The 24480-nt window shown below is 43.6% G+C and overlaps 1 protein-coding gene across 1 annotated transcript; it reads left to right on the top strand.

Annotated features, from left to right (window-relative positions):
• The first annotated feature begins 4434 nt into the window (after positions 1 to 4434).
• Positions 4435 to 24222, top strand: LOC137914274 (E3 ubiquitin-protein ligase TRIM36-like). Its single transcript, XM_068757879.1, has 14 exons — positions 4435 to 4497; positions 8927 to 9161; positions 11663 to 11692; positions 14184 to 14530; positions 15221 to 15367; positions 16440 to 16535; positions 16726 to 16863; positions 17028 to 17143; positions 17701 to 17822; positions 20362 to 20479; positions 20556 to 20761; positions 22980 to 23163; positions 23462 to 23575; positions 23850 to 24222. Exons 1-14 carry the CDS (start codon positions 4435 to 4437, stop codon positions 24220 to 24222), a joined length of 2289 nt encoding a protein of 762 aa, XP_068613980.1.
• Positions 24223 to 24480: the final 258 nt, after the last annotated feature.

The raw sequence follows: 24480 nt of genomic DNA, 5'->3' as shown, positions 1-24480 counted from the left end.
AAGTGAATATAAGTGACCTTCCGGCCTTCTTCAGCTGGGCTACGAATTGTGTCTATTCTTAAATCCTAGCAGCTCGTCTTCCGTTCTCACTTCAGCCCTCTGATCGCCGTCAAGTAGCATTTGCATTAGTTACCTCCTCTCCTCTTAATCCCTTTGTCTCAGCAGACGCCTGCGCCTCCAGATGATGAATGAGATGATATTATCACATTAGGTCAGCATGCATCCCCCCCCCCCCCCTGCAACATGCTTCCTGTGTTAGTCTCCTGTCCCTTTTCATTTGCCCCCTGTTTTCTGTCTTAACGGACAAAGCAGGAAAACAGTAGAAAAGAGAGGAGGAGCGGCGACTGAATAAATCATTTCAACCATTTATTATTAATTATCAACTGTCTGAGACCGGATTCTCCCCGGCGAGCCCCTACCGACCCCCCCCCCCCCCCCCCCCAGTGTTATACCCTTGCTCCTGTGCTACAACAGTTGTGTCCTACGGTGCTGTTTTTCTTAAGCCGCTTGTCTTGCTGATCTTACTGACTCTTCATTTGCCAATTTTTGTTTGTTTTGTATTTTTTGTTTTGTTTTCTTTGTTTGATCCTTGTTGGGTCTCACTGTCCCCCACCCTGCTCCGTCTCCGATTGGTTTAGCCGGATGTTCTTAGCCCAGCTCTAACCAACCAGTGAAGGGGTAGATCTAGTCAAAATAGGCAGTGGGATCCATCATAATGTGCACATTGTACGTATGAATCTCGTTGCAGATGCAGAATTGAGCCTCAGACACATTATAGCAGAAGCACCTCAATAGTCTACTTGAATTAGTCGCGGTTTGAAGCTTTGTGATGAAGTGGTCCGAGTTATCTGAGAGTGAAAAATGACACTGAAATAAAATGTTCGTCCTCCACGCATCTTTCGTGATTTTCCCTTTGAATAGCAAAACTACTCACTCGATCTTAACTCTCCACTGCGCCTCACTGAGCGTTACTCTGAACGCTTCCTGCATGTGCAGCATCATAGCTCGGCTGTTTCTAAATGGGGGAGAATTCACTAAGAATCAGCGGACGGTTGGTTTGATGGGTCTGCCTCTCGCTGCAGATGAAGGCTGCAGCTCGGCACTTGTTACAGCACATTCTTCTTCTTTATTTTTGTGATTTGCTGCGTCATGCTGCAGTGGAGCCTCTCGGATCCACAACGTGACACGACTTGCCGCGCCAGCTTTATTTAGAAGGTCTGAAGATGTGAAATAAATCCTTGCCCGGTCATCACAATAAATACCGTAACAATTAATATGATGGGATTTATTTTTTCTATGACTGGTTGAGTTTTTGAGCCCAGATAACAATGTAAATAAATGATTAATATGTAACTTGTATTATGCAAGTGCTCAAGATGAAATGTTTACAGCTGCATCCGTGTGATGGTTAGAGGAGGTGGGTGGACAAATGTTGATATATGATGTTAAGTACTTCAGCTTAGAATTTGCGGACAGTACATTTGAGTCATGCTTGGCGGTGCGTTGTGTTTATGATGAATAAAATCACCTACGTTTTGCAGCTATTCTGGTGTCTGTGTTTTTACATCAGGGTATCAGGATAGAAACACCTTTATATCGCCCTGGATTTGGATTTCACTCTCCTAATGCCTCATGTTTTTCATGTGGATAAGTTTCAGAGGAATTACATTTTGTTGATGAGAATTCTTGTCTTTTTGTAGATCAAACATACCTCGTGTGAAATTTACTGCTGCTCCTCAATGCCTTTAATGAACGAGCCCAAATGTTCATTAGAAACAAGCGTCTCGTGGTCGCCGATATTGATGACTGGCTCTTTTTGTTGGTTTTGTGTTGTAACTAATCAGACCAAGATGTTATTACAGGTAAAACTGAAACTCAAAAGGTTCTGTTCTTGTAGGAATTAGATTACATCCGTCCTTGCCATGTCTGTCCTGAGCCTAACCTCACATCCCACATCTGTTAGGTCACGTCTCCGTATTCTTTACCCACACAGATGAAAGCAGCCAAGATCAAACTACATATTTTTTTTATGGAAAAGGAAGGTAGTCACTAATTCGGGTGTGATGACCACGCACCATCAGAGTGTCGGCATAAAAGACCACGCTCCAGCTCCTTTTATGGTCGACTCTGGGATTCAATGACTCAGAGCCCTAATTTTAGCTTCAAAGGTGGCAACTGGTCAACAGTTTTCTGCATTGGCCTTTCATTTTATAAGACAGTTTAGATTAGTTATGCTCTACAGAGACACAGTCTGATTATCTTTTTCTTCGAGGTCAGTAAATAAATAATAATACCGGTAATACAAAAACGAAAAGGGAAGGGGAGTTGCATTGAACACAGATGCTAACAATCACACAGTCCCACCTGGGATCTGCATGGCAGAGTCTGTCTCCAGTTTCGGCGCTGACGCGGTAATCCAAGACAATCGCAGTCCAGTTCCACACACGGATATCCAATCTGGATGTGGAGGGGATTACAATTTAAGCACAATATTAAGATGCGTCACAATTAATAAATGTTATTTTATATATGTATATAAACTCTGGAAAATGTGGGATTGGCTCTGTGTAAGTAAGACTTTGAATGGAGACACATGGCAGTAAAGTATTTAAACAGAAGAGTTCCATGATTAAAAATAAATGAAAGTAAAAACAACCCAGAAAGGCTTATAAATGTGAGTACAGCCTCAGCAACCAGAGGCTCCCTTGACAGCCGTGGCTGCAGCTGTTGGGCTTCCTTTTTTTGGGGGGGGGGGGGGGGGGGTTACTTCTCTGATCAATGAGCCTTGTACACCTGTGGCACCTCACATGTAACCTTATACAGGATCACCCTTCATGAGGAGAGGCTGAACCGAAGGAAACAGTAAAAAGATCAGAATAAATGGGAAAAATTGAAAAATAATATACAAGAGAATGAAATCTAAGAATTCTAATTAACCAACAAGTTCATTTTTGAGGCATGACACAGAAGAATTGTTGTTTCCTAGGATTTTATGAAGACGTTTCTTGCATTAAGCTACACAACAAGTGCACGAGTACTTTATGCTTTATGCTATGGTTTAAATCATGCGGCTCAGTGAGTCACTTTTATTGACTCCAGGCCCTCGGGGACAACCTCTGTTCTTCACTGTTATTTATTGTGAATGATTTCTACTTAGCAGAACATGTTAATCAATATGTTCTATTGATTAGTGGAGAAGTAGAGAATGAGGTTTAGTTCTGTGTGTTTTTATGGGGCATGCCAGGTGTCTGTTCCAATGAGTATTATAATGCTGCATGAGAACAGCAAACCTTAAGAGGCGCTATTTATTCATTCTCCTATCTGCATCAGTTCAGGAGGTTATAGATTATAGATGGTTCATTTCTGCAAGGAGGATGGGTTTTCAGTATCGTGTTTGTTTTCCTGTATTGCAGGATTACACACACGTACACACACGTACACACACACAAAAAACACTATGTATATTTTCATAAAACTTGGAGGGTTATGTATTTAGACATTAAGAACACCGTTCATATTGGGATGGATTCAGAGACAGATTTAAGGAGTTTTTCTACATCTTTGAACAGCGAGGCATGAATTTAGTTTTATTCTGTCAATTGCACATAAACAACTTGTCTTGCTTCAGATTCGTGTTACTTGCATAATCTGCTCTAGAATAGAATTAGATATGTATATAGATGTGAAACGTTGTGTTTTTAAACATTGTCTTTTGGCACCAACACGTTGCTCAACAGGATAATTGATTATATTAATTTACATCAGTGTTATTTATTATTATTATTTTTATACAGTGATCAGTCTGCGAGCTCTTTGTTTGTTTTGTCACGCACTGTTTGGCTCTGGAAGAACAGACCGTTTATCTCCCTTTCCCGTGCGTGAAGCCATGAGGCCCATCTGGTGACGCGGAACAAGTGGCAATGCCAGAACAATTAATAACGTGCATTTAATCCGGCTTCACATTCACACATGCAGACATTAATCCGGCTTCACATTCACACATGCAGACATTAGTCCATATAAGAAGCGCAGGCAGGCAGCCATGCGCGTAATGTTCAGATAGAGATGATTATAATACATGTTATAACATTTGTGCACGGACCGATGTGATAATAACCCATAATGATAATAATAATAATACAAAGAGCTCTCGTCGCCGCTGAGGGATGACGTGGAGAGAAGGAGGCGGGGAGGGCGAGGCTTCCGAAAGAAAGCAGAAGAAAAGCGGCTTCTTGCAGCCGGCGCATGCACCGGAGATGTACCGGGGACGCACCGGGAGGGAGGGGGGAGAGGGAGGAGGTCTGAGGAGTGGCGCTTCTACCCCCCCCCCCCCCCCCTCCTCACGCCGCTGCTCCCGCTTCTGTTTCTCTGCATTCCTGACATCATTGTTTGCTGGTCTGTCCGCGGACTCCACATCCATCATCGCCTGCAGCCATGTCGGACTCGGAGGACATGACGGAGTTCGCCAGCATCGTGGAGCGGATCGAGCGCGGAGAGGTGAGTCTCATCCGGATGATCTACGATCCTCCGACAGCCGCGGTCTGCCTGTCAGAGCGGGGCGACGGCAGCAGCGCGGGGTCGGCCTGCACCGCGGTCTGTCTGTCTGTCTGTCTATCTGTCTATCCATCTATCAATCAATCATCGATCTATCTATCTATCTATCTATCTATCTATCTATCTATCTATCTATCTATCTATCTATCTGGTGCAGATCAAGATTTTTTTCTTTTTTCAATTTATTAGGAACTTGATAATAATAATAATAAAAAAGAAATTCAAAAATATATTTCGGGGTATTGCTTGATTTGATGTGGATCCAAATAACAATCCTGATTTAATTTGGTGGCTGCTGCAAATCCATGAACCTTAAGATACAGTTAAAGGCAAATATCTTGGTTTTTGAATGAAGCTTAATTGAATTAAAGGGGACTGTCGGCCGGCTGAGCAGCCTAACAGACTGATAGTTCCCCATGACTCTGATGCAGTAAAAATCGCCTCTGTTATGAGATTCTTTTCTGCAGTCTATGAACATCCCACACATTTTGTATTGTATTCTATTGTGCTGGATTCTGTGTCATGGCTTCAGGCTTAGGTTCACCTATTTTTAGAAGAAGAAACATAAAGTGTTTAATTAGAGGCCTCGGTGTTTGTAGTGCTGCAGGCCGATCACAGACTCCAGTCAATGCTGTATGTGGGACACTTGGCAGCAGCTGTATGGTGATACGGAGGCACTGGGTTACTCACTGAGGTGTGTGTTCCTGCATGCGTGTGTGTTTCCAGACTGACAGACGAGTTAAAACACACTCGCTCCAGCATGCACGATCTCCGGCACGCATCCATGCGTGAACTGTCTGCGTTTCATATGTCTGATGCAAAAAAGACTGCGCAGTCAACCGAATCGTTTAATTCAGATGATTCAAAATATAATCCGGCCTGTCTGCCAGAAAGAGAACTTTCACTTGTATCTTTGCAATGTCTAAACGATGGGAAACAAGTCAACATGTAATACTAATGAACATGGCTAACATCACATAGGAGCATTATGGTCCCTTGGGCATCCTTTTTGATCACATGTTGTCGACCATCCATCCATCCATCTGTCAAAAAGTGAAAAGAACGGGTCACTGATCTTTTTTAGAAGCTGCATGTTTCAGGCTTACGCGGTCTCTGGAAATTAACCACACATCGTATAAAATGTTACACAGACAAAAACTGGTTGTTTATACAATTTTTCAAGCCTCATACTTACTGTTGAAAAATTGAGAAATCCTTTGCAATGCAAATGATGCATCCATTTGAATTCCTAGCTGGTACCATCCCCTCTCCTGTGTTTTACAGACGTGGAATAAACCTTTTTCTTTTTACCTCTAGTGACTGAGTGGGTTTCCTGCCAACATGTGCAGGTGGAAAATAGAATGACTTGGCAGAGTCCTTTTAAATGACACCCCAAAAGCTTTTTATGGTCTTTGGTCGTTAACCAAATCACTGTGGAGCTGACATGCTAGCCCCCCCGTGTACCATAAAAGGAACTGCAGACCCACTGCAGCGATTAGCACGCCGTAAATTCCCTTTACTAATGCAGGGGTGCTGACATTAGTACAGGCTGTACGTTGAATAGGTTATATCGTACGCAGCCCCTTTTAATAACCAATGAAACCTAATACGACCGTTTTAGTACCTTACAGGTAATCCCCCCGACACCTTAACCTTAGACTTCTTTAACAGGATCTGCATCATTAAATGTGAAATTTGAGTTTTGTTTTACATGCATGTGCATCTACAGTAAGTACTGATATATGTTTATAGAACCCAACAAGTAATTGACTATAACTAAATCACTCTGCCATCCTCTAGCCTAGCGCTTCTACCTTTTGTACTATAAAACACAGTGTACGCACTTTCGTTTAGTGGAATGGCCGTAATTCATTCCCCATGGAGTTTCTGCTTTCATTTCCCCTTGTCTCATCACATTTTGTTTCTCAGTCGTGTTTGTACAGTAAAAAAAAAGGAATATAGTATGACAGTGTATTTACCTTCACAGTTAAGCTGATGCACAAGACCTGAAGACAACATAACAATGTTCAGTTATAGTGACAGTGCCCCCTACTGGCGGTTTTATGCTTTGATGGAGCCCTCAAACATTAATCATCACGTATTGTAAATCAACATTGGGTGTATACATTGAGGTTTTGGCACTGTCTCTGCAGCACGATGTATAAAGTGTACGTGCTCTTTAGGGAAAAGGGAATTACGCTTTAATTCATTGGCACAGTGTTCATCGCTGCTCTGGCTTAAATTCTAAACTGTTTTTACACTTTGTTCTGCTTTTACTTCGGTGAATGATCTGAATACTTCCCCTCCTAATCTGATGGAAAAAGAGTGATGATTGGATCTTAGCATGTGAAAGCATATATTTGCCATTAGTAGTTTAACAGATAAAAAGTTTCCATGATGGCAGATCAGTTTTTCATCTCTCTCTGAGAAGTCTTGACCTTTCTCAACTCACACCCATTTACCTGAAGCTGAATCTTTATCATCTCAGCTCCATGGAGAGTGCCATGTCTTTACCACTTTGTTTCTACACTGTGACCCGACACACGTTGACCCACGTTTTAATAACCCAGCACTGAATCTGTCTCTTGAATTATACACAACATATCGAGCTGCACCCGCTGTGCATTTCTATCCTGATTGATCTTTTGTTATTTTTAATACATTAGTACTTGGATCCACCTCAAAAATGGAATCGTCTCCTCCTCGGCTGTAGATTCATTTTTACACGAAGTTTCATCAAATTCCTTCCACAACGTTTTGAGATGTCATCACGCACTCTCACCAACTCTCAATGGTGGAGGGGTTAAAATTACGACGCGCATGAAGGCAGCAGCAGTTGCTATGGAGACCCCCCCCCCCCCCACACCCCTCCTCCTTGCGTCGCAGCAGAGCGTGGCAGGCTGCTGATTCACCACGGCAGCGTCACTATTTAAATCCATTCCGCCGTCGCTGTCGGCATCTTTCTCTTCTGCGTGCGTCCCAGAAGTTGAATAAAAAACAAAAAGCTAAAAAGCTCGGCCGGATTTGTTTTAGGTCTGTTCCCGTTTACTTTCTCCCCAGCATGTCTGCAGAGACGCGCCGTGGAAGCGGAGCCGGGGTGAGTGACTGGGGAGGGAGTAAGACGCCGTTTGGCTCGTTATCGGTGACCAGCGCGCAGCCCCTTCTCTGCGCGCCGAGGAGGCGAAACGTACAGAAAGTTTCGGCTCCTCTCGGGAAGCTGCGCGTCCTGCGGCGTGTCTCTCCGAGTCTGAACAAACAGCGCTGCTCGTCTCGTTTCTGTTTAAACCTCCTCCTATCCTTCGGGCTATCGCCTTTTATTCGCGTCTGGATGCGCTTCTTCTTGTTTTTTAGAGTTTACGCATGCAGAAGGAGGATACGGCTCATTGGGGGGTTTCTGACGCGGCACCTGAACTAAATGATCTAATCAAGTCGTGTTTGTTCGCACGTGCGTCGTTGGAAACTTTTTTTTTTTTAAAGGTTTTCTATATTTAGCCGAACTTAATCCTGGCTTATGTAATGCATCTGTAAGGACCGCTTGGCTTTATTGTGCGGGACATTATGCGGGATGAATATTTACCTGAGCCTGCCTACGGAAGCCCAGTTTGTGCGCCCCCCCTCCCTCCCCGCAGCAAAAATACAATAGTCGCATTAGAGGTCAGACAATGGGTCTGATTGGGCTGCCTTTGAAGCGTCTTATAATAGAAGAGAATGGGCCATTGTTTCTGGACAGCTGCGTCCTTTCTGAAGATGGGCATGCTGGTTTCAGACCAGTGGCCTCACAGAAACTATTTCGGAGTCGCCCACACCATCGATACCGTTTGCTATTATCGGTGTTTGATTATTAAAGCCTATTCCAGTTGACTTGCAAGGCAGCATGCAGACTCCACACAAAGGTGGATTTGAACCCAGGACCCTTTTGATAACGAATTGGGTATGTATATATGAGCAGCTGTAACCAAACAAAGGTTTGAATGATCGGGGACCTTCTAAAACGACTACCCCATTGGGTAAGGGGTAAAATGGGAAGTTACTTAATTACTTTTGAAAAGTACATGCAAAATGTGGAACATTCCAACATGAACACATTTCAACAGTGGCTCATCTTAATAAATTCTATTACAAATAATCTGTTTTTAATTCATTACTGCGAAGTATTAGACGACCTGCTTCTATTGCTGTTGGTACTAGTTAATGAAATTCCGCGCAGTCTGTCTTGTGCCGTATTTAAAAAATAAATTCTTGGAGGTCCCTAAACAGCCTCTTAATTTGCTTGTATGCCAACAGCAGAGCCATGTTGGCAGTGAAAAAATGTCAGGTTTGTACAATTTAAGTGTATTTATGGCAAATTTTGATAATCGTGTCTCATCACCAGGTCCCGATCAGGAACATCGAGCGGGAGTTGATCTGCCCCATCTGTAAGGAGCTCTTCACCCACCCGCTGATTCTGCCCTGCCAGCACAGCATCTGCCACAAGTGTGTCAGGGAGCTGCTGATGCTGAACCACGAGGACTCGTTCGATGGCGGTTCCGAGTGCTCCCTGCCGGGCAGCCCCAGGTCCCGGGTGCCTTCCCCCTCCATGGAGAGGCTCGACAAGCTTGTGAGATCAGGTGCGTCCCAGAGGAACAAAAGCTTTCTCTGGATTGAAAAGGTGTTTTCCTGGGATTTTTCTCATGTACAGCTCAGCTCGGCGCGTTTAATCCGGCTCGTCTCGTCAGGCGAATCGATATTTGAGGTAATGGAAGCTAACAGTCGGGTTGCACAGGAAATGCAAGTATCAAGGCTATTTGGAGACAGTAGTACGAGTTTGGCATGCAAGTCATGCCAACTTCCTGTAACTTGAGTCCGAGTTCAGTTTTTGGCACGGAATTCAGAAGGTGTCATCGGCTGCAGCCTGAGATTTATCTCCATAAAGAAGAGAGAAGGCTCGAAAATACGTCTGCAATGAGGATGCGTTCGGCTACGAGTAGAAACTGGAGAGGATTTCGGGACCAAATCATTGGCCAACGTTGAGGTTAAGGTTGAGCAAGCATAATTTTGGGACGTCTGCGAACATGCCCCAGACGAGCAAGAGCGAGCGAGACGACGATTTAACTTTAAACGCTAATTCTGCTTCTGCAAGCTTCATTAAGAAACCGCAGAGGAAATCTACAAGCTGTTGCTCCTCAGCAACATAAAGGCAATGTTGACAAGTGCTTCAGTCCTGATTGTGTTCACCATCTGTGTCTAATGGCCCAGAGGCATCAATTGCCCCCCTTTGATCATGTTAAGGGCTCAACAGGAGCGGAGAAGCCATCACTTTTCACTCCACTCTTAATCAGATAAGTGCATATTTTGTTCGTGAGTGAACAAAGCACAAATCTGTGTCCGTTTAGAGCCGTTTAAACTCTTAAAACCGAGCTGAAGAAAGAGTGTGGGTGTTCAGGGAGCTAACGTGTCACAACGTCTTTATGCTTTTGTGCTAAATGCGTGGCACTGCAGCAGCCAAGCTTGTGCAGGTCAATGTCTAACCCTTACACAGCCTGGCGAGACAGAAAGCTGCTGTTCTGATGTGAGAGAGCTCTGCGTACCGGCAGCGTCTGTAATGATGTAACTTTTGGTCACTTGTCAAAGCTCAGTAAGAGTTTGCGTTGCCCGACTTGACATCTTCAAGCTGTAGAAGCTATCGAGTGTAACTCTGTGTGCCACACAAATATGAAGATTTGAAATTCACACTGGGTTCAGTCAGGTCTTAAATCCACACCTTTTATTCTAAGCATGTCTGCAGGAGCTACAGTGGGGTGAAAACGGTTCTGGGAACCATTCTGCCTCTGTAAACACAGCCTTCCTTCTTCAGCCCCCCCCCTTCCATTACAACCTGAATGAGTTCATTCTTTACTGGCTGGTCTGCATCGGTTGATGCAGAAAATGATCAGATCCTGCTTTAGAGTAAATTTCATGCCTCGATGAGAGCACAGGCTGATTTCTGTATTCTCAGTCAGTGATTGTGAATAAGACATGGTTTTCAAGTTCATTCAGTGGCTGTGACTCATTCCCAGGTTTTGCACAATTGGAGCTCTCTTCAGGATTGCACAATAACATTTGCCGAATTAATCACCAGATTACGAAGCGCAAAATTCTCCGTTAGAATATTTAGAAAGTCTTAAAGTTCATTGTGAGCATACGACTTGAGCGACTTGCCCGACCAGCCTCGACACCGATCAGGTCATTGGTGGCCATGGTGACGCAAACCGTCCTTTAAGGAATGAACCAGGGATTAGGTGAAGGGAGAGAAAGGAAAGACTTAAGGGCTATATTTATCATGTGCAGCTCGGACAGGCCTGCTGTTCTTGGACTGAGGAAGACTTCATCACCGTTTTCTTCACTTCATTTAATTTTACGTTCCCAGGACTCAGAGTCATTATGCCTTGATCTTCAACAGCAGACTCTTGAATAGTGCACCCTATTTGTGCTGTGTAACTGCATGAACATTAGCCAACTGCTACACTAGTAGAAGGTAGCTTAGCTTAGGAGGTTATTGATGGCCGGAACGCAAAAGCTCCTATCTGCAAAATGATCCGGAAAGAGTAGTGGAAAACGTTCTCTCTGCACTTTGCAAGGCATCAATACTGAGTCGGTATCGTTTACACATGATACAGTATTAAAGTCTTAAATCAGTGGATTGGGCATTAAGTATCCTTAAATAATGGCATTCTGCAAGAAAACAACACATTTTCTTTTACTTTTCTCAAAAAAGATCCCGAAATGTCGACTTTAATAGAATTAATATGAAGAGCAGAGCACGATGGCTGCGTGACGAGTGCCACCAGAAGGTGTATCGTCCCCTCCCCAAAAAAAGTGTTATTCCTGCTATTTGGTCAATGGATTGAGCTCAGATTATTTGTTCATGAATGCACCAACTCTTGAGTGTATGTTCACGCCCAGTTTACAGGTTCGCGTTTCACTCGGAGCTACATTATTTATTCATTTTGTCCTTTGGTGTACTTTTTGAGTTGCCTTTGTCCCTGCCATGTCATAATGTTGAAAAGAAAAACAACCGAGCTTCACTTCACATGCTGCTGTTTCATTTTTATTGTTGGTCTCACCTCACTTCTCTGTTCATTGCTTGCAGCCACAGTGCGAAGGTCGTTTGGAAGTCGAGGTAGACGTGGGCGCCGTGTTTTGACTAGCTGTAGTAGTGAGTACAGTGTTACTAGAAACCCTAAAATACCTGCCTTTCCTTTGTTAGCCCCGTCGACACAACCATACAAACTCACACCACAAATAAGGTAGACAGAATTATTTTAGGATAGTTCTTCTGGGAACTTAAATTAATATCCATTTGAATAATATTTATCTGAATATTCACAAGCAGAGGGTCTAAAAATGTTCAGAGAATTAAATTGAATTAAAAAAAGAAAATGAAACTGATATAGAAGACTTTGAAAGATAAGCTAAGAAGAGGCAATGTTATATTAATCCATTTAATTTGGTTTGCATGTTTGGAAAAATTAGTAAAAGGGAATGATTTTAAAATATTTTTTTTTTGAAAGGATTAGTTCCAAAAAGGAAGGGAAAGAATGAAACTGGTGAGAAGGCGGTAAGGAAAGGACATGTCCTAGGATTTGAAGTGGGACAGGAATGCATGTCCTGTGCAAGAACACAAACCGGTCAGCCTACCACTGATCATTTTAGGCCAATGAAATGAGAAACGGCAGATTGCTGGCCAAGTAAAACAAAAGACTGACGACTATTATTTATTGACAACTTATTTTATACGTTCTCTAAATGTTTTTCAGAAATGAGCTTTCTATAATATTCTCTACAAAGATACGAGCAACCTGGAAGTTAAAGAGAACCTGAAAATTGGGTCAAACTAATTTAAATAAATTCAAAGTAACTTACTCAGAAAATTTCAATTGTATAATTTTATATTTTGATGCAAAATGAGCAAACGTTCTTTATTTAAATCTGCAGACACTTTAGAGAACAAAAATCACCATCATGACGAGTTGGTTAAAAACATTAGTGCTCAAGCATCAGGCGCTCCGTATATAAAACCTTTATCTTTACAATCACTCATCAGTTTCTCCAGATCCATAAATCAACGCACCTAAATACAATTTGCTGCGGGCATCACCTGTCTGATTTTTATTTTTTTTGCTCTTGACCAGAGAAGTGGAGTCGGCATGCACATTAGAACAGTTGATGACACACAAGAATAAAGACACACACACACACACGGTTGCACAGCCTTCACAGTACCTTTCTGGATACCAAGGTCAGATTTCCCCCTCGCATCCAACGACCGTTTCACCTTCATCGCCATCGTCGGATGACATTTCCCATCACGTTGTCAGACAGTTGGGTTCAGGTAAGAACGATAACGGATGTGTGGCAGCAATGCTCTGGAGTGCAAATTGTCAGATCAGATAGAATCAACCTCCAAGTATTAAAATGAACTTTACTGGAGTCATCGGCTGAACTCGCGTCACACAGCAACACATAACGCCTCAGTTTGTTTGCTTTCATTCCACTGCCCCCCCCCCCCCCCCCCCCCTCACAGCTGTACCGGTACATGTTTCATACCAAAATGCTATGTTGAAGTTATTTTGCTGTACCTGAGGAGTGTTTGATTTAATTTCCAGGTCCTCGGAAGAGAAGTGGAAATTCTGGCTTGCAAACTGAGATAAATCCAGCACTCCTCGTTTCCCCTGTCCCCCAAAAACGTGAAGCAATATTTATGTCTCTTTTGCCGTGATTTCAGTTTGTTGGCTGTGTTTCGTGTGGGGAAAGTGTTTGCGGCCCCCCCGTTGCTTGCATCTGTGATGAGCCCCTGTGTAAATGTTCCTTTCTGTCGGCTCCGTGTTACTGTTTGCTGCCTTGTTATGATGCCGCTGCATCACTAACAAGCAGAAACTCTGGAAAGCATCTTCGCTTGCAGAGGAGTTGTGTTGATTTTGGTGTTGATGCATTGAACTGGACAAGTGAAATTTAAAGATCCATTGCAAGACATTTCTGTTCATTGCCTTGGTTCTGCTTCTCACACCGTTCAGCTGCGTCGCTGGACTTCATGAATGCCATTAATTTTTTTTTTGATGGCCCACTTCTGTAAAATGTCATTATTTCCCTTTTTGTCCAGATCATCATGAGCACTTCAATACTCCTCACTCCTGTGGTAACTGTTAACTGACATTGTGCAAAGTATCTCTCTGTCAGCGCCATGGACCCCTTACTCTTTAATTTGCCCCGGTACATTTGGCAAGTCTCTCCCCCTGGACTTATTCCCCTGTACGGCCGCTGCTTGATAAATTGCCTGCATTGTGTAAGATTTGTGTCTTTATGGAGCAGTGGCCGATGTGGAAATGAAGCTCAAAGGGAGACGTATTAAAGCCCCCTTTTGTGATGCCATTATCAAATGGCAAAGGCATTTTTGGGCCTAAGATCATACTTGGCAGGCCACGTAGATGATGTAATACTGCTTTTGTGAATACTGACCCGAGATCTGTTGAACACAAAGGGGGGAATTCAAATTTTAAAAGCCCCTTTATTTGGCTTCCGTGGAAATAGACATGATTGGAAACTGGATGATCCAAGGCTTTGAATCTTTGTTGCACACAATCTTTTCTCACTCATCCTCTGCTCTCCTCCAGGCTCCATTTCATCCCAAGGGTGGCGCAGAGGTTCTGTGACTCCCCGTGTCACCACCATCCCGTGCCCCGGCTGCCAGCATGACATCGACCTCGGCGAGCGCGGCATCAGCATGCTGTTCCGCAACTTCACCCTCGAGAGCATCGTGGAGCGCTACCGCCAGGCCGCCCGCGCGGCCGTCGCAATCATGTGCAACATCTGTAAGCCTCTGCAGCAGCAGGAGGCCACAAAGAGCTGTATGGACTGCAAAGCCAGTTACTGTAACGAATGCTTCAAACTGCACCACCCCTGGGGGACACCCAAAGCTCAGCACGAGTACGTTGGTCCCACCACAAATTTCAAGCCGAAGGCAAGTACAGTCACTGCTGTGGGGAACGAGTAATATCAGTTTTAACCTAAAGAGACTCAAATGGTTTCCTCCAGTTGGACCTTGAACGTCTCTCACCTTGTCACAGGATAAAAAAAAAAAACGGTTAGGTAACTTTGCTTTAAATGGTTAAAAGTAGTAAATGATGGAGCAGGATGAAGATGATTAAGAGGAACACAAGCAGCTGGAAGATCCTTCTGTGATAGGTCAGCTTGACTCGCAGAACATTCTGTTGTAATCCCATAAACACATATACAGTATGTGTAAATCGATACTGTATTTCCTTGTGTTTCTGACTGAGCATAAAATACTATTAACATAAATGGGTTTATCGGTGGAGTGCTTTGTCACCTCCAGGCCATTTGTTGTTCAAAATGCTGCGTCAGTGAAGCTGAGTTAAAGTGCTGATTTCACATTCCATTAGCAGACGCTTAAGGAAATGGCCCACAGATACGTTTCTGTTTGGCTCATCTTCCTGTTTCAATTCACTTAGTGTTGATCAGCAAAGGCTCCTAAACATGCATCAGAGTGGTGTTGTGTGTGGTGTTGTGTGTGGTGTTGTGTGTGGTGTTGTGTGTGGTGTTGTGTGTGGTGTTGTGTGTGGTGTTGTGTTGTGTGTGGTGTTGTGTGTGTGTGAGAGAGTTTTAACTCCTTGCTCTGTAAATATCACAGGTGCTCATGTGTCCGGAGCACGAGATGGAGAAGGTGAACATGTACTGCGAGGTCTGCAGACGACCTGTTTGCCACTTGTGCAAGCTGGGAGGATCCCATGCCAACCACAAAGTCACCAGCATGACCAGTGCCTATAAGATCCTGAAGGTACCAAATGTAGAAAGTGATACTGTTTGTGGGGGGGGGGGGGGTGCAGCTCTGTGTTTGTGTACCTGGTCTTAATTTGTACAGCTGGCTTTGCCTTTGGATGCCAAAGCCCAGGAGATGAGTAATCTATCTGATTACTCGTCTTAGTTCCCATTAGCATCCTTTAAAGGCAGACGGATCCTCAGAGGTTCAGTGTCTGCATCTAAAAACCTGAACATTAGTGAAAGCTTTCTGATGAGGACCGTCTTTCCACTCGGTGAAGTTAGTGTTCAGTCGCTGTGAGGCTGTTTCACAATGAACCTTAAAGAGCTGTTTCTTTGTGCTGCGTCACCCACTGACTGGACCTCAACTCTCCATCTCCTGATGCGATATAGGTGTGTGACCTGTGCCTGTGCTGGCACGCTCCTGACATGGATAGCGCTTCTGTTTGGAACCTGAAACGTTGCCCTGTTGACACTGATTCACTCGTGTTCCACTGGGTAGAATTAAATTTCAATCCGTTTAAGGGTTTGGTTTAGCTTATATGGAGACACGCATTGTATGTCAGGCTGCTATGAATGCTCCAAGTGTTGCAAAAAAGCATGTCAATCCTTGAAAATGTATAACAACTAGTACGGCAATTAAATGTTGTCGCCATGAACACGATGGACGTGGAGCGAGTTGCAGCAGAATCGGTGTGAGATTCGATCTGCTGGTTTGATTTGACCCACAAACCACTTTAATATTTGATGTTTACGTTTTGCTCCCCATGATTTTCTCTGCATTGTTCTGTATCTTCAAATTGTCACATTGGATGCCATGAACACTCCTGGAAGGCTGTATCAGCCAGGAAGTGGTGTGGGTTTCGTTTGCTTTGAACCGTATCGGTTACATTGTGATACTAAGTCAGGGTTTGGCAGATCTAACAGCCCACACCCTGCGTCAAACATGCCCATGTCCATACATCCTCAATGTATATTGCATGTAGAAGTTTTCCGTCGTCATAACGCGGTGTCATTGTGGACGTATCGGAGCATCAAGAGCTTCCGAAACTCATTCACATTTAAACGCTGCTGTTCTTTTCTCTCACCAGGAGAAGCTTTCCAAGAGTATCCATTACCTCATCAGTAAAGAGGACCGGGTCAGGGCTCAGATTACAGATCTTGAGCTGCTCATCTCTCAGACTGAGGTGAGAGAGCTGACTGGCGCTGCTGCAAACCAACATCCCTGTTCACTTTATTCCAACAGTTGTGCAGTGCTCTGTGAAATGGAAACCATTTTCCTTTATATTCATTTTTTTAAAGTCTCTTTTTTTTTTCTTAAAACTCTCAACTGTAAAAACATACAAATTAACGTATTTCTCAAAATTCTTCTTGAAGGAAAATGGCCAGCTGGCAGAGCGTCAAGCCAGTGAACACTTTGAGCGTCTCTTTGAGACGCTGCAGGAGAGGAAATCTGAGATGCTGAGTTCTATCGAACAGTCACAAAATCGACGAATGGATCAGCTCAAGGCCCAGGTATTTATTGGGTACCTCCACCCATGATCACAACCATTCTGACACGTATAAATATAATTGATACTTGATTCCAACTCATAAAGACAGTATTCTAAGGAACAGGCCTGCTGTTCAGTACACAAAGCGTTCTGTTTTACTGACTGGAACTATAAAACGCTCCCCAGGTGGAGGAATACCAGGGCATGCTGGAGAACAGTGGCCTCGTGGGCTACGCTCAGGAGGTGCTGAAAGAGACGGACCAATCCTGCTTCGTACAAACTGCAAAGCAACTCCACATCAGGTAGAGCTAATTTATTACCGACATCTTGGCTGTAAATTTCAGTTATTTGTCAAATGAATTGACAACTTTAGTAAACATTCCCAGTTAAAATTACAAAGTCCAAAAGCTAAATACGATGTGTAAGAATGTGTTTTGTTTTGTTGTAATGAATCAAACTGAAATATTGTTACCATTTACAAGAGCAATGTCTTGGTGGATTTCGCAAATGGGAGTGAATCTGACGCTCTCTAAAATAAAAAATATAAAAACAATCTGATTATGGGGGTTAGACTGTCAGGAATACAAAGAAGTAAAGGTTCACAAACTTGATAGCATTTAAATTGTCATGCCACAGCATCCAGTCAAGTCACCAGAGTAATCTGATCTAAGTGGAATAATTGATCCCCTTGAGCAGCTTCGGATAACCTGGATACCTTTATTCTCTTGCGCATAATCCACTGAGGGAAAGCAGTTGGTGATGGTCCTGCGTTCGTTTAATGAAGTGTTTTTCTGTGAAGACGAGCCTCCACTGATAAATACAGTTTTGCTATTTTATGTCCGTCCCCTTTGTTTCTCAGGATCCAGAAGGCCACAGAGTCTCTGAGGACGTTCCACCCTTCAGCTGACCCCTGCTTCGATGAGTTTGTGCTGGACACATCAAGAGAAGAAACACTCCTCAAAGAGATATGCTTTGGTGGAGGTACAGCCAATCAAAAGTTCATTTCTCCAGATGCACCCATTCCTAAAAATGCGATGAATAAAATGGCAAGAATAGTTTAGAAATGTGTCCGGTTTCCACACATGGTGTCTCAGATGCTATGATGGGATGAGATGTGTGTTTTGTCTGTGCCCTGGAGCATCGAGCTCTGAAAAACAAAATAATTATCAGCCTAAACCGTCATTAACTGTCTGTGGCGTTTTCAAAGCCGATCATCTGAGCAGATACTATTTACACGTAGCACACAAAGGATTATCGTAAAACAGGGCGAGAATCTCTCTCATTACAACGAACATAGCAAAGCATGCATCTCCAGAACCAATTTGTCTATTGTTCTAAACTGCAGAGCATGTATTTCCACTCGCACCGATTCGATAGATTCAAGTCTGTTTGTGATTAAACTTTGAACCAGAAAATAGAAACTTAATAGAAACAATGTTTTATTTGAGTTTTTGGTTTGAATCTATAATACCTGGACATAAACATGATTCTGAGAAAGATTACTCAGTCTTCTTTTGAGGCTTCCAGTCTGATCTATTAACTGATACTAGTAGTTTTCCTTCAGACCATCTTCTAATCCCTGTGCCAGAGGAAACTAGCTAGTAATCTAACAATGCACCCTAAATTAAATCACCGCTGCAATGCTTTGGGAAAGTGCTGCGTACAGCAATTGGGCGGTCATATTGATGTGTTCTTAATCAAAGCATGAGGGATGCCCTTTGATTAGAGGAAGGATATAAGATGAAGGGCACTTACTGCAGTGTGTAATTAAATGAAACTCTTGACAGATGATGCTCTTGTATAAAATCCCTATAGCATAATTTATAAAGCCGTTTCGGCTCCTATACTGTACACCTGAAAGCTATGTTTCATAAAAAATAAAAAAGAGGCTGCATTTAGCTATAGGTCACATATTCCACTCACTAGAGAAAAGCATAATCTCCTAATTTCAAATTTGGAAAGTATATAAAACCTTTATTTTAGCTTTTTGTTCATGTTGCTTTATCTTCCGCCATGGAATAGATCCCATGTTATCTCAGCTGTGGGCTTTGACCCCATGCTCTGGTTCTTCAGAGGCTGTGGAAGACTGGGTTTGTCAAGTCTAAACCCCATTTGTCTTCCAATGCAAATTAGTTTCCTAAAATACAAAATTGATAACCGAGCTATTTTCCCATCTCCTCCAAAGCCAGTGCAGGAAAGAATGTGTTTTTGAGAAATCCGGCCGAAATAGACGCAAGAGAAACACGTTCTTGTCTTTGGGAAATGGGTAAAAACATGTTATTTCTTGCTACTTGTTCATTGATCAAGGACTTATCGGCGTGGTCACTCACTGCTGTTACTTCTCCCTACTTGTACAAGGGTGTAACAGTGGTTTAAGAAGGGAAGGAATTAAAGTCATGAGTATACTAAAAAGGAAAATATTTGTTTCTTAGAGACTGTCCGTTCGAGGATTAGGCAAACTCTTTTAGCCAGAAATTATTTTATGATTATTTTTCCTCCATGTCCCTGGGCAAAGCAATAAAAGGCACCCTTATAAAAGAAAAAAAGAGAAACATCCACAGATACAGGGTGTTTCTATCATGGCAATGGAGTACAAGAACAGGCGGCGAGCTGAAAGAGTACAACTCGTGTGCCTGGGAGAACAAGACTATAGGGAGACTCAGGATTAGTAAAGTGACTTTGTAAGTGTAGAAAGTACTGCAGCACCTGGTAACGGCTTCCGTAAAAAGACTGAGAAATATGAAATGCTACAAAGGGACAAATAATTTTCACGAGAACAATGAAGTGTATAAAAAACAATTCACGATCCTTGCGTGCAAAATGGTCTTTGGCGGTTCCAGTTGATGATGAATTTAACTGAATCATTCTAGACTGGCTGCTTTTCTTTTTATACAGAAGGACAAATAACAAGTGGTGGTGGAGTTATGTAGATGGATGGAGAGTCGGGTCAGTGCTTCGCCAGAGAGTGAGCTTCCATCAATAGGAGAAAAGACGATTCATAAAAATATAATGGACAAAGGGGAAATTAGAGGCAAAGGTTGGAGCAAAGTAGCGTTGGTAGTACTTTACAAAGTGCATCTCCGAGCAGCCAGTCGATGTGAAAAGCTCTTAACAGTCTCCGTTATGCGAGACAAGGTTTTCCATTGTTCCAAGTAGGCAGACCTGATCCTGACAAATCTGATCTTTACCACACTTATGCTACTGCATTGGCTAAAACCTAAGCTGCTGCGTTTAATTACTGTACTAATTATGCTTAAGATGTTTGCTTTAACTTGAATCTCCTTTGTGTTACGATTAATTTTCCATGTTTCTTTAGGATCTGTTACATCTTGCTTGTACCTAATTTAGCAGCATTAACATTAGTTGTGTGCTTTCCGTTCGCTCCAGACACTCTCACAACAGGAGGGCTGTCCTCTTGTTAACCCATGGCTCCTGCTACGTTGAAGGGCGACCTGTGTCACTGGCCTGTTTTACTGACTGGTTTTTGTGGTTTTGTTTCCTCCTTTCTACCCGTGTCTAGTTCTCGACCCTCCTCTGATTGACTTGTCTAATAGCAAAGTCTATAATGAAGCCTCCATCTGCTGGAGGCTCTCGGATGACCATCTACCTACTGATCACCAAGTGCTTGAATACTGCAGGTGGGTACAAACAGAGATGCACAAACGAGCTATAGACGAACCAACACGATTGGATTTTATCCTCCTTCTTCTTCAGACTTGGAGACCCAAGCCAGCCGCCATCCCTGGAGGACTCTGAGGACAACAGGGTCTGGAGGGCCACAGGCAGCGTTTACGGTTCCAGCGCTGTGGTGTGTGACCTGGATCCTAACAGCCTGTACTCATTCAGGGTTCGGAGCTGCAGGAACTCCATGTTCAGCCCTTTCAGCCCCGAGGTCACCTTCCACACGCCGCCGGCACCTGGTGAGTCTGGGAGGCACTGCGGCACAGCAAACGCGTACAGACCACTAACTTGCACTGACTCATCATATCAGCATCGCGTGCTGCGAGTGGTCCATCGGCATTAGCAGTAATTATTCAAGATTGTCATTGCATGGGTGTTTTATGTTATTTTATTTGCTCTCATGTTCGTTGACATTTTTTCCTCACAGGCTACGACATTAGTAGACATGCTTTTTAGCACGGTGGAGGTGTTGTATAGGGATACTGTATAAATGTCACGAGTCCTTATCAAAGGAACCCTTAGTCTAATGTAGCTATTGGCTATGAAGATTCCAGGTCAACTGGACTTGGAGAAAGAGCTTGAGCTTGTTTAATAATTTCTATGAAATTTCAACCCCAATATATTAAGAGGCAGAGATGGGGCCTATTGTATCAGAGCACTGTGCAGTGTGTGTCACAGCCCAGCTGAGGGGTGTGGCTCCCCCTCGCATGCCCTGAGGTTTAGAGGCCGTCTGAAGATGTTGGATAAGGGCCTGAAAAGTGTTTCGTCTTTATTTTTTATAAAAAGGAGCATGAACTTGTATTGCATTTTTCTCACAGCCTCCTTTTTATTGAGCTGTTTTCCCCCCCAAGGCGGCGGCTGAGCTCCGCTCTCTCCTTCATGTCTCAGAGCACATCTGAGTGTTTTGTTTTGGGCTTGAATGCAGGATGATTAATCAATGACAGATGCTCTGTTTTCAAAGCTTGTAGCACACACAGGGGAGGTAAAGAAACAACAAGTCTGTTTTTGTTCATCACTGTTAATATACTGTAGCCTTTGATCGTTGAAGGGGATTGCTCTGTATGGCTCGTGTGTGTGGGGATAAAACTGCATCTGTTCCAAATAAATTTTAGTCTTGCATGACGAGGTGAGATTCCGAACGAAATGATCATCACCCCCAGCCATCTGTTGAACTTGAATTGAAATCGTATCCTCCCTGAGGAAGCTGGCTTTTTGTATGTAATCACTACATTATGCATTGAGTGTAGGAGTGTCAGTTTTGGACCGGCATTGGTTAGCGTCTGTGGGTCTTGGCACACTTGCCTCTTGTTGTTTTCCCCTCCTAATGGCAACATTCAAAAATCATCGAACATGTGCATACATGAAGCACCAGTCTGTGCTAAGAGTTCTGAACAAGCCTCGTTATTGAATCTCCCACATTCCTGGACTCTAGTTTCCGTGGGACTGCGTGGTTTATTTCGGCGTGCAGCAGTGATGGGGTGACAATTCAGGCCTGGATGAAATGCAGGGGACAAAACACACACACAGCTTCTCGTGACACAGAATGAGGGACAGCTGCAGACAACAAATGTTTATTTTTCACAGCTGTGCTTTAACCTACTTTCACTCTTGATGAGGCATTTGGTACTGAGCAGTGCATTATTGAGTCCCTTGCATCTTTTCGTGGAACCAAAATGTTGACTGGATGATATGAAGCTTTTTTTTTTGTTTGATCCCATGGCTGCAGAATCTCAATGCCTGGTTGTGATCAGTAATGTTGTCTCTCTTGCAGTGATTGCCAATTCAACACAACGTAGACAAAATATTCTTTACAACACAATAATGGTAACACTTGGAGGGGATAGGCACAACCATCCAGTTACCCCCCTGATGGGGTTATAAGAGGCATTATATTGCTAAACCTGGTTTCCAGTTAATCCTGATGCAACTGCTGTTAATATCTCTGCACCACTACTACACAACATGTTAAACTGCAAAGATGTTGTCTGGTCACCCCAGAGGCAACCTTATAATATTATAATGATCATGGCCTAGTTGTTGGAGGGTTTTCAACATGCAAATTAACTGGTCTTTTCAGTGTGCATCTCAGACTGCATGAAATGCTTGAGTGGACAGACATAATCATGTCGGCCAACGGTTCATGCACCCCGGATTATGGTAATTGTGGTCGCATAAAATATTAATAGAATGGCGTTATAAATGTAAACGGTCGTTGCGCGCACAAAATGTGGATTGCAAGGTCTCGTATCCTTTCTGGGGTTGTGACAATGGCAAGTCGGTTATTGTGTAGGACTTTAAGATTGAGCGAGAGCGCCCTCGTGTGTCAACACCTCAGATCCACACCTGCTTAGTCCCCTTCAGAGGGAGGAAACCTCTTACAAGTGATTTATATTTGGTCTGTTTTCCCCCTCTTTCTGCCTCTTTTGTCTTCTCTAACTCTTCTATCCTCACATACAGCATTTGGTTTCCTATTCAGTGATCAGTGTGGCTTCAGCACTGAGAGGCTCATTCTTAACAAGAGACGGGACACTGTGGAAAATGTAGCAGGCATGGCTTTTCTCCTCGCGGCTGATCGTGTGCAGACGGGCAGCTACGTCGCTCTGGACTACATCATCGGGGACACTGGCATCACTCAGGGAAGGTATGCCGAAAAATGACACTGGAACGTTCTGTAAAGGGGTTGTCCAGTGCGCTTCAATAAGTTAATGTGTTCTTACGGTAAGACACGGGCAGTGCAACACACAATGTGGAGTCTCATGCTATCTGGATATCAACCATTTATTTGTTTGTTCTAATCCTAATCTTGTAGGATGAGTTGCCTGATTGGTGATTATGGGAACTACTGGGTGGGGGGGGGGTGCGCACAGAAAAGTACCGTAGTGCCATTGGTATTGATTTCCAGTTCTGAGGTGAAATGTGTGAATTGCTCTGTCCTGCAGACACTATTGGGCCTTTAAGGTGGAGCCTTCTTCCTACATGGTGAAAGTTGGAGTCGCATCAGATTCCAAACTGCTAGAATGGTTTCACAATCCCAGAGATACCAGCAGCCCAAGGTAAGCACAAGCATATGTCTCTGTACATACAACACAATTCTTACAATATTTATTTACTCTCCTGCGTCAGTCAAACAATCTCGGAGCAGCGCTAAGTGTGTTTGAGTCATACCTAATCCTGTGATGTAAGAGGAGAACCAGTTTAAACTCGTAAAGCGCTTAGTCACAGAGTAAGCTTGCCTGGGATGAAAACCGTTGAGCATGTTGGGAAGCCATTTTCTTCATGCAGCACCAGCTCATAAGTGTCATCCTATTTATGGCCGTCTCCTCCCAGGTATGACCATGACAGTGGGCATGACAGCGGCAGTGAGGACACGTGCTACGAGCTCTCCCAACCCTTCACCCTCCTCACCCTGGGCATGGGCAAAGTCTTCATCCCCAAAGCTTCTTCATCTTCCTCTGCTTTTGCAGCAAGTGCAACCGCACACGCCGACTATGGAAACCGAGTGCTTCCCATGCCCCAACGCTTGGGTGTGTGTCTGGATTATGACACGTGCCGGGTGTATTTTTACGACGCCGACACCATGAGGTGCCTTTACGAGAGGCAGGTGGATTGCTCAGGAACGATGTATCCGGCTTTTGGCTTCATGGGCAGTGGCAAGGTTCAACTGGAAGATTTCATCACTGCCAAACGACTGACCCTCTGAGGAGAGATGGCGAGTGTTCTTGGAAGAGTGGGTTTTATTGACTGTTGGGATAAGAACCCATTGGCTACTGGAGAGAGGAATGCTTATCATCAATGCACACATACGGAGGTCTTCAGAGGCTGGTATACTGCATGTAAAAGGTCTTCTCTACCTACCAAAGTCAAAGCTCCATCTTTTTAACATGGAACGCCTTCAAGCTTACACTCACTCTCTTTGCCATGTAGGTTTATATTCATAGATTATTTTATGTGAGTTAAT

The sequence above is a fragment of the Brachionichthys hirsutus genome, unplaced genomic scaffold, assembly GCF_040956055.1.
Source record: "Brachionichthys hirsutus isolate HB-005 unplaced genomic scaffold, CSIRO-AGI_Bhir_v1 contig_698, whole genome shotgun sequence".
Lineage (NCBI taxonomy): Eukaryota > Metazoa > Chordata > Actinopteri > Lophiiformes > Brachionichthyidae > Brachionichthys > Brachionichthys hirsutus.
This window is presented reverse-complemented; position numbering and strand designations above follow the sequence as displayed.

Excerpts from the sequence above, each read along its gene's own strand:
- LOC137914274 (XM_068757879.1), top strand. The coding sequence starts at position 4,435 with ATGTCGGACTCGGAGGACATGACGGAGTTCGCCAGCATCGTGGAGCGG. Across the intron at positions 11,693-14,183 it reads AAGGTCGTTTGGAAGTCGAG|GCTCCATTTCATCCCAAGGG; the intron begins GTAGACGTGGGC and ends GCTCTCCTCCAG. Across the intron at positions 15,368-16,439 it reads GTGCCTATAAGATCCTGAAG|GAGAAGCTTTCCAAGAGTAT; the intron begins GTACCAAATGTA and ends TTCTCTCACCAG.